This window comes from Oratosquilla oratoria, chromosome 38 (genome assembly GCF_046742065.1).
Source record: "Oratosquilla oratoria isolate Oo_2021 chromosome 38, ASM4674206v1, whole genome shotgun sequence".
NCBI lineage: Eukaryota > Metazoa > Arthropoda > Malacostraca > Stomatopoda > Squillidae > Oratosquilla > Oratosquilla oratoria.
Genome location: NC_134814.1, coordinates 7678995 through 7690260, shown reverse-complemented (window position 1 = coordinate 7690260; position 11266 = coordinate 7678995). Strand labels below are relative to the sequence as shown.

General features: G+C 41.5%; 1 protein-coding gene across 9 annotated transcripts in view; it reads left to right on the top strand.

Annotated features, from left to right (window-relative positions):
- Positions 1 to 11266, top strand: part of Psi (P-element somatic inhibitor) — a 108619-nt gene that overhangs the window by 61075 nt on the left and 36278 nt on the right. The window contains exon 12 of one of the 9 annotated variants that reach the window (XM_076176004.1): positions 10463 to 11079. The exons of the other annotated variants lie outside the window; for them this stretch is intronic. Coding sequence (XP_076032119.1) covers positions 10463 to 10533 — 71 coding nt within the window. The 3' untranslated portion in view covers positions 10534 to 11079. Of the gene's footprint in view, positions 1 to 10462; positions 11080 to 11266 lie in introns of those variants that run through there. 9 annotated transcript variants of the gene reach the window in all.

The window sequence follows — 11266 nt, the reverse complement described above, 5'->3', positions numbered from 1 at the left end:
TCCTATTGGTCTTTGATATTGCAAGGTAGTGCCTGTTCCACATTGTTATTCTCGAAGTTCCGTATCTTTTTTATGGAATTAAGGTTTTTGGAGATCCCTGGCCATTATATATATATATATATTTATATATTTTTTTATCTTGTCTATTTGTCTGTCACTTGAAACTTTTGAGTAATTTTGGACTTGTGGCAAGGAACACCAGCATCCATGAAAAGAATTGTTCATGAATTAAAGGATTTTGTTCCCTAACCCTTCTTTATTTCTGGCATTTCGTTATAAAAAGACTTGGAAGAAAATACGGACCTTCATGTCCTTGTGCTTCCACAAAAGCATGTTGCATCACAGCCAGATGCAATCAATAAATTGAACTCTTGCCCCTGATCTCTTGCCGATGTCCCACAGCCTTCAGGTAACTGGCAACAGGCTCTGGATAGGCCCGCAAGTCACTTGATGATATGTATTGTTGTCTATGGAATGTTGGTGGTTGCCTATGGGACATTATGAATATCTGGCCAGGCCTATATTAGTATTGTTTCAAGTAATCTCTGGCTGGGCAGATTATGGTGTGGCTACTTGAGGTAGCTGTTTGAAGTCTGCTAATGGTGAATTGAACCAAGGGCATGGCTCATTAAATTCAACACTACAAAGTCCTCTGTAATGGGCACCATCCTAGCCTGATAGGTGGGAAGTTTTGCAATGTTAAACCAAAACATTGTTTCAGTGCTTAATGGTGATGTAAGTGTAGAATGGTGACACCACACAGCCAATGAGGCTCCTTAGATGAACCTAAAAGTCCTCTTATCACCAAACATTGCTTTCCTCAAGTCATGTGATGTCCATTTCTGGTATTTTTTTGACAAACTGGACCAGTTTATGCCTCATTGCCTTGGTAATGACAGCAGTATGCCAAATTGGTAAATCCAAGTCGTTCTCGAGGTGAAGGCCTATATTTCTGATTGTGATGACTCACACATGACTCGGTGGTGCGGTTGATAGAGTACTGGACTGTTAGTACGGAGGTGTCTGCAGTACCTGGTTCGAATCCTGTCCAGGGCCGAACTTATTTCAGTAACCACTGCGCTTTGGGTTGTTACTCCAACTCTCGTGGGCGGGAGTTGGGTGTGTGTGTGTGTGTGTGTGTGTGTGTGTGTGTGTGTGTGTGTGTGTGTGTGTGTGTGTAAGGTCATAGCATTACCCATAGATCGATCATACGAGCTCTGTGCTCTCTTCTGGGAGGGGAATAGCTGTCAATCACGAGTCCAATACCTGATCCAAAGACCAAGGTGAATACTTGAGAATGCAAGTCCTTGAGGAAGTCTTCCTTTTAGCACCTGAACCAAGTTTCCTTTCTGGCACTAAACGTAATGACTGAACTGCTGCACATTTGAGGTTGTAAACTGCCTGTTGAGTTAATGTGACTGTTACTTGAATCAGACTTTCTAACTGCTAACATGGGTCAGTTAGTGAACTTGTCAACTTAGTTACCCATTGTCAGTATTGTAGGTAAAGGTCTTAAAGTAGGCTAAAGATTAAAATTGGGCTGAAGGAGGGAAATAAAGAACTTTTCTGAGAGCCCATGGCTCATTTGTGTTAACGAGTGGTGGGAAAGAAGGTAGAGGCCGACCCAGGGGCTTGCATGATCCTAAGCTCTACCCTTGTATAACTGCCAAAAAATCTAAATGAACAGTTTGCACAAAATCCATGTGAACTGGTTTATAGGACAAGTTGTAAACATTTCATTTGCAGCCCCAGAAAATTTATTTGTACCGGTTTGTATCTGAAGCAAAATATAGACACGTTTGTTAATTGTACAAAAATGCCACTGTTGGAATGGGGAAAAAAAAAGATAAAAGAGAAGAAACCGAAATTCTTTGTAATTAAGTTACTGGATGCAGTCCTTGTTAGCACATACATATACCAAAGGCTTTTTCACCCATACACAGGGGGGTAGCCAAAAATCCACTCCCATACATTTCATCACCACATATAAATAGGTTAATTTGATCAAACTAAATGCCAAGGGTTTTTTACACCTCATAAGGAAGGTATCCAGTCAAGGCACACCCATCACAATCCCAACCATCAGTCACTCGTTTCCCTTCCATCTTAGCTTCTTGTGAATGAAGAGCAGGCCATATTTCCTGCCCACTGTTGGGATCAGTAGTAATGCAGCATGACAGTGCACATCCACAGTAGTGATATATCAATCATCAATTGAGAACATTTGCCATGGACTGTTGGTTTGCTCACATTGTTACATGGCCCCATGGTGTTTGAGCAAACTTCCATGCAGTCACCCTTTCCACTCCAAACAACTCTTGACAAGTTCAATAAACTTGGCCCAGCCATGAATTTTGTGCATTTGCTGTCCATGTCTCACAGCTGTACAGCAGGACAGGAAGCTCAAGCAACTTGATGACTTGGATCTTATTCTTCCTCCTTAGTACTTCCTGACATGACCTTCCACTCCACATTACCAAAGTATGTAAAGATTTCAAAGACCTCAATGTCTTTGCTATGTGCAAGGACAGGTGAAACTGTTGTTCACTGTATCCCCAAATACCTGGACCTTTGTCTTGGTCAAGGAGAACTGGGTCACCTCATTGTATAGTAGCTCAGGTTGCAACTAGGACCTCCAATGACAGCAAGAAGGGCCGCATGATTAGCAAATGCAAGATCAATGGCCCTAGTGTTGCTGGTATATGTTCCACAGGGACTGACAACTCTACAAAATTCAGTCCATCAAGGTGTTGGAAATGTATTGGATCAAGGATACACCTCATTCCTGCACAAACAGGAAAGAATCTGTACTGTACAACATTGTCCCAAAGTCGATATTTCTCAGAGTTTTATGGATTTGATGGATTTGTGAAAGATCCCAGAGCACCTCACAATGCACCTAGTCAAACCCCTCAAGATAAACATCAGCTGCAAGAAACCCCTCTTGAAATTCATATTGGGGGGAGGGGGAATAGGATTCAATTGCATCCTAGCAGATATATGGGATGAAGGAAAGCTATTAAGAACTGTCAAAAGTTTTTACATTCGTAGAGCTTGTGAGAATTGTGTGAGTGGTTTGAGGTGAAGGTAGACCCTTGCCAGGGTTGTGATGTCACTGGTTGTTGAATGTGTGCCTGGATAGGGAGGATAATTGGCGGAGTATTGGAGATTGTTAGTGAATGTGGAGAGAAGTGGGAGGTGAGCCATTTGTTTGCTTATAGTGAAGGCATATAGGAAGGTATGTCATTGGAGAAATTTTAGAGTAAATGTGGATAACAGGAAGATAAAATGTACAAGGTGTGAAAGTGGCAGTGCATTGGAGGGAAATCTTCAAGGAGAGAAGGAAGAAACTAGGAGAGCCAAATAGTTTAAAGTAATTAGGGTCAGGTGTAATGGTATGGAGGGGTAGGGGTGGAGGTAAACTTTAGAGTGAAGGAAGCAAGTGAATGTGGGGCAATTAAAAGTGCCATGAGAAATAGATAACATGCATGAAGAACTAAGATGAAAAGAGAGAAGCAATAAGTGTGGGTTGAGTGAATTGTGGGTCTCCACTTTACAAAGGGAAAGAGGCCTTTTGTTATATGTATTTGTGTGCGTGTATGTATGCACGTGCATACATGCCATGGGTATATCTAGCTGCTTTACCTCCGACCTGGGCATTAGGCAGGAGACTGGGAGTGACTTCATTTGTGAGGAGCAAAAATGTGAAGGAAAGAATGGGTGGACCTAGTAAATGCAGCTTCAACACCTTTCTTGTTGTGGTCCCAGGCATTTATTATTATCAAGTTTTGAGGTTATTGTAGAGCATGTCATCTTTACAAACTTTACAGAATGAAGAACTGAGAGTAATCACATCTATTTATATACCAAGAGCTTTTTTCCACCTTATAAGGGAGGTAGCTAATGCAAGGGCACATATCTACTCCCCTCCACCACTCCCTCCTCCCTTGGATCTCGGCTCTTCATGGGTGACTGGTCATCCCTGTATCCTACCCACTGCCCTGGGTCAGAAGCAATGTAGCAAGACACCGTACATCCACAGCTAGGCCACTTCATTTAATTGGCGACCCCCTTCTCTGTCCCCTCATGCAGAAGAAGAGAAGACAGGGAGCAATCACTGTGGGCTGTGTCAAAATATCATTTGTACATAAGCACCCCCTATTTCATGCCCTTCCTTTCCTTGCATAGGTATCTATATATAGCCATTCCACTCATCCCCATATCTTGCCTTCTCCCTTCCTTGCTTAACAGACATAACCCTCTTTCTCAATGCCCCCTTTGTCCTTGGTCGTCCCCTCAAATTCCCTCCCTCCACCTCTACCTTCCACACCTCTTACTAATTTCTTTCTTCATCTGTTCATTCCATGTGTTCAAACCATTCCAGTAATCTTTCATCAGCTCTCTCTCATCTCCTTTTCCACTCCTGCTCTCCATCTTGCCTTGTTTCTCACTGTCCAACCTTGTAATGCCTACCATACTGTGACATTTCATCTCGCATGTTCAGACTTTACCTCACTGCCTCACTTAAATTCCAAGTCTCAAACTGTCGGCACAATCGTCCCTTCATACAATCTATTTGCATCTATTCTCAAATGTCTTATTTTTCATGGCACATGTATCCTACAAGGCACTTGCTTCTCATAATCTACAATTTACATCCACTCCAACTTTCCCTGTTGCACGAGACCCCAAATACCAAAAGCTGTCCACTTCTTCCAGCCTCTCTCCTTAAGACTTTCTTTCAACTCGCTACCATCCTCTCCCCTTGTACATCTCATCACCTTCCTTTTACCATATTTACCTTCACAGAATCAAGATGCAACCACCGTTCTGTACACACAACACCACATATTACAATGCACCACACTAACAATTCTCAGACAATACAGTATATTTTTCCCGAGGGACTTTGGGTCGTGCACGGGATGTTAAGGCTGCAGGTCTTCAAGAGAGACCACGGGCAACAAATTGCTTTAGAGATTGACACCATGCCAGCCAACAGTGTCAAAATCATCAATAGAAGGTCATGTATCAAAGATATTGAAACTTTACATAAATGATTTACATGTTGAAAGATATTGTTGGGTTTTGTGTATCTAGATATGGAGAAAGTATTGTAGAAATGACTGGAAATTGGTACATGATGTAAAGGGAGTTGTGGAATATATGAGCAATTCTGAAACCCCAGGTATTCACGAACAACAGTAAAGGACAGAATATAGGCACTGATATATCTTACAAACATGACAAGATGGGATACAAAGTTTTATATATCAATTTGCAGATATTGGATAGACGATATTAAAAGATGATTGTAAATTGTTACAGGAGTTATGATTAAGACAAAGAGTGGAATATTAATTTCAATGTGAAAAAAAACAAAGAACTGAAAATGTGTGAAAATATGAAGCCATTACTGAATTTTCATGGAATGAAATTATAAACAAATTTGTTCTTATGAAACATGGCTAACGAGATTGAGACACAAACTGTTGAGTAAAATGAGTGATTTTTTATTTAATAGATTTAAAAATGATGATAAAACAGCTGATCCACCTCAAATTAGAATATTCATCAGTGCTCTGGTCCCACACAAGAAGATATAAAAAAAAACCAAATCAGTCACCTAAATTGTTTTCAATTTAGCAGACATTGTATAAAGAAAGGAGACAGGTGGCATGGTTGTTCAGATCTGTGAAAATAGTAGAATTAATAGGTCTCTTATCCGGGAAGGTCATGAAAAGAAATGAAAAAAGAAAATTAAATACAAGGAATGTTTTCCTTACAAATGTGTTTGAGTGTGGAATAGGGGGTGGGAACTTGACACCAAATTTTACCATTGGAGATGGGATTCCATGAACATTGCTCTTTTCCTGTACATTGCAATTACACACACACACACACACACACACACACACACACACACACACACACACACACACACACACACACACACACACACACACACACACACACACACACACACACACACACACACACACACACACACACACACACACACACACACACACACACACACACACACACACACACACACACACACACACACACACACACACACACACACACACACACACACACACTGTAAACGCACGTGTACACGCATGTACACACACACAGCACATTCACATGTACACACAGCACATTCACATGTACACACAGCACATTCACATGTACACACAGCACATTCACATGTACACACAGCACATTCACATGTACACACACAGCACATTCACATGTAGCACATTCACATGTACACACAGCACATTCACATGTACACACAGCACATTCACATGTACACACAGCACATTCACATGTACACACAGCACATTCACATGTACACACACAGCACATTCACATGTAGCACATTCACATGTACACACACAGCACACTCGTACACACTCAGCACACTCTTATATACACACACAGTACACTCTTATGTACACACGGCACACTCTTATGTACACATGGCACACTCTTATGTACACACAGCACACTCTTTATGTACACACACAGCACACTCACATGTACACAGCACACTCACATGTACATACACAGCAGTCACATGTACACACACAGCAGTCACATGTACACACACAGCAGTCACATGTACACACACAGCAGTCACATGTACACACACAGCAGTCACATGTACACACACAGCACATTCACATGCGCACACAGCACACTCGCATGTTCACACAGCACACTCGCATGTTCACACAGCACACTCACATGCACACACACAGCACACTCACATGCACACACACAGCACACTCACATGCGCACACACAGCACACTCACATGCGCACACACAGCACACTCACATGTGCACACACAGCACACTCACATGCGCACACAGCACACTCACATGCGCACACACAGCACTCACATGCGCACACACAGCACACACACAGCACACTCACATGCGCACACACAGCACACTCACATGCGCACACACAGCACACTCACATGCGCACACAGCACACTCACATGCGCACACAGCACACTCACATGCGCACACACAGCACTCACATGCGCACACACAGCACACACACAGCACACTCACATGTGTGCACACACACACACACACACACAAACACACACACACACACACACACACACACACACACACACACACACACACACACACACACACACACACAAACAGAGCAATTTGAAAAAGACTAAATGTCTAAAGGATTTGAAAAAAATAAAAAAAAATAAAAAAAATAAAATCCCTCCAGATACATAAATACTCTGAATATTTTTTAAGTCGACATAGCCCAAGCCAATACATGAATTTAAATCTAATAATGATAATTGGAAAATAAGGAGATGTAGTCCAAGTTGGAACCATGTGTGAATTTATTGCCATGTATGATAATTTGGGAGTAAGAATTGCTCCTTTGCTTTTATAATGCAATTGGGTAAATACACACCGAGATGGCTTAATGGTGTGGGAGTACCATGTTCTACAACTGTTTCTGTGAGCCAGCACTCCAACCCCCGATGAACAAGGAGTTGGTGGTGTGTGGGCCACACAAGATTCCTGAGATCTCATTCAGGAGAGTAATAGTTGTTAACAGCTTCAACGTATGATCCAAGATCACAGTGAATTGAGTATAACATGCAAAAAGACACACAAACACATACACACACTCTGCAACTATGCTGAACATTGAAAATACAAGTGAAAGAAGACGCAAGGGGAAAAGCGTGCCCAGCTCTATTGCATCATGGTGTATTTATGGAAACTTGTTTGCTAGAAAAGGTAACTGGTGAATTAGTATAATGACTATAATTACTATACAGTGTATGCGAGTGGCTGATAATATAGCTACTGGAATATTGATATACACTAAGCATTTTTAGAAGTTTTATGATTTTATGTTTGATTATAGGTGATCTGAAAGTAAATTTGTATAAAAATGTGTGATTGAAAAGGGTAATAGATGGGAAAATGTAGGGTATTGGTATTGCCAAATTTATCCTTTTATCCAGAGTGTAAGAGTGTGCATGTGTGATTGCGTTTGTGTGCATGTATTTGGGTGTGCACCTGTGTGTGTGCATGTATGTGTTGTGCGTGTGTGTGTGTGTGTGTGTGTGCGTATGAATGTGTGTGTGTGTGTGATCCTTCTGTACTGGACCTTTACTCCAAGGTAAGAGGTGACTTAATATATTCTGTTGGCACTTTTTCCTTAAATGTTATTGCATTTATACTTTATATCTGACTTCTGATCTCCTTGTGCTTTTCCTGCTTCTCTTCATTTTTACTTCTCTTCTCTTTATTTACATCTTGAGTGCATTCCAACCCTCTTCCTTGTATCTGTCCCCCATCCTCTCCCAAAACTGATCATTTTGTACATTTTCAAATTCCAAAGAATTATTCATGTTATTTTCTTGTATGTATCTGAAGAGTTGGCGTTGTGTTTCCTTAGTTGAGGAATCTTATGAAATTCATATGTGTAGTTTGGTCTTGTGGAGTAGATAGTCAGTCCGGTCCTGGAAGTGTATGTGTAAGGATTGATCACAGAGAAAATGTAGGCTTGGGAATGTTACTGGGGGAAGGAGTAGGCTTGGGTGTGGGTGAGTTTTTGGGAGTCGGGGGCGGGGGTGGGGTAAAGGTGAATTAGATACTAGAAAGTGTTTGGTGTTAGCCAGTGCTACCCTCCAGTTACCGTAAGTGGGAGTGCTATAATTCGTAACCATCAGCAGTGCCTTTAATGTTGCTTGTTGCTGCATTTCTTTTCAAATCCCTTATCTTTGCTTTTGGGTTGTAGTGCTAAAAATATACATTTTTTTCTTGTCAGGTTTAAATCAGTTAAGGTAATTTTTTATAGTTAAAAAGCCTGACAATTTTAGATGTAGAGCAAATGATTCGTATGTTTTCAGTACCACATCCAAGGGTTGAAATTGTAAATTTTTGTTTGACCTTGGTATGCATTAATCGGAAAAAAATAATTTTAGATGTTATTAGAAAATGAAATGCATCAGTAATGCATCTTGTTAGCTACAGTGCTGTTATTTTATAAGAGCCTGTGAAGGAGGTTGTGAATTCTTTGTAGTGACAGATATTTCCAAAGATTTTGATACAGTAGTGATAGTTAATCCCTTGCTGAATCTGTACAATAGCTCAGTCCTGTAGTGCCTAAGGTGTTGCCTCTCGGGCCAGAAGGTAAGTGATCAAGCAACCACGGTGCTGCATAGTGAATGGGTTTCTAATGGTCTTCAACCTAAAGTTAGTGTACACACATAAGCAGTTCATTAAAACTAGGGTTTAAGGGATTGGTATGATGCAAGATTTTGAGTTTAATACCAAATATAAATTAAACATGTCAAGAATTGGAAAAGGGAGAATTCAGAGAAAAGATCATCATACTAACAGGATTAAGAGTTGATGAATCATGTATTTCCATCCAGCACACCAGCAGTGGTACTGCCCCATATCAAAGCCACCACTTGTTGACACACAGAACATAATCACCACTTTTTATAGTGGAACACTACTGTCACCTAACAAATAAACCGTCAGCTGTCTGCATTATATATCTGCTACCCATCCATCAGTCACAGCACCTGTTTTTTTGCAACACTTGTATACACCATATTAAGTTGTATTACAAAATTGTTGGACCACCATGTGGCTTGGGTAACTGACTTCATTCTTGGTTGACACTGTTTTTATATTTTTACAATGGGCACAAATGGGGGTTAAATGTTGGGCTTCATAAGTATTCACTAATTTTGCATCCTGGTTGGTTTGCCAGGTGCCTAATACAAACCAGACATGTGCATACATATGCGCATCATACACACACATACACACGCATGCACCCATTATACCCAGTATCAACATCACCACCATCACTAGCACCCACAACTAACACTTCACCCACCACCATCACTAGCACCCACAACTAACACTTCACCCCATACCATACAACACATAATGGAAGACTGCATTATACACAATCATGCACGCAAACAACACAACATACACTATAAAGGATTTGTGGGAAAACCCAGTTTCGGCTGTAGCATTCCTTAGGGAGACGGGAATGCTCGGACAGACAGTCTAGGGAACGACAACAACAACAACAACAACTACCACCACCACATCACTACCGTAACCAACATCACTACCACCACCATTACAACCAACATGTAGTACCACTATCACACTTGGACTTAACATATCTAAATGAATTACAGGGATAATATTTGGACAAAACAAAGAAACTATTACTACAGTATACAAAGTATATGCTCAATGATGAATTATGTGAGCCCTACATGGGTCCCCATATCTCATGAAGACACCCCACAGACCATACAAAACAAAGCCCTACTCTGTTCCATCAACAAACTGAAAGACAATAAATTGCTGCATGCCAAACTCCCTGATATCCATCCTTATGAATCCTATCTTCCTTGATAGGACAGTGTCCACTTGGCCAGACTGAGGTGTGCGCATCATCCAACCCTTCTAAGCTACCAGATGAGGTTTGATGACCACATCGAAGATTGTCCAGGATGGAAAACTTCACCCCATACCCTAACACATAATAGAAGACTGTATTGTACACATTCATGCATGCCAATAACACTATATATTATAAGGGATTTATAGGGAAACGTAGTAACTGTAGCATTTCTTCAGATGGGATTGTTTTTGGGCAGAAAGTCTAGGGGACACCAAGAACAATACCACAATCACCACTTCTACCACCACAACCACCAACAGCACCCTCATCTACCACAACCACCAACAGCACCCTCATCTACCACAACCACCAACAGCACCCTCAGCTTTCACCACAACCACCAACAGCATCTACTGGTACCCCAGAATCACAACAGCACCCTCTACTACCACCACAACCACCAACAGTACGCTCTACTACTACCACAATCACCAACAGCACCCTCAACCACTACCACTGCAACCACCAACAGCACCCTCAACCACTACCACTGCAACCACCAGCAGCACCCTCATCTACCACCACAACCTCCAACAGCACCCACTACTACCACCACAACCACTGACAGCACCCACTACTACCACCACAACCACTGACAGCACCCACTACTATCATCACCACAACCTCCAACAACACCCACTACTACCACCACAACCACAGACAATACCCACTACTACCTCCACAACCACCACCACCACCCACTAATACCACCACAACCACAGACAATACCCATTACTACCACTACTACCACCACAACC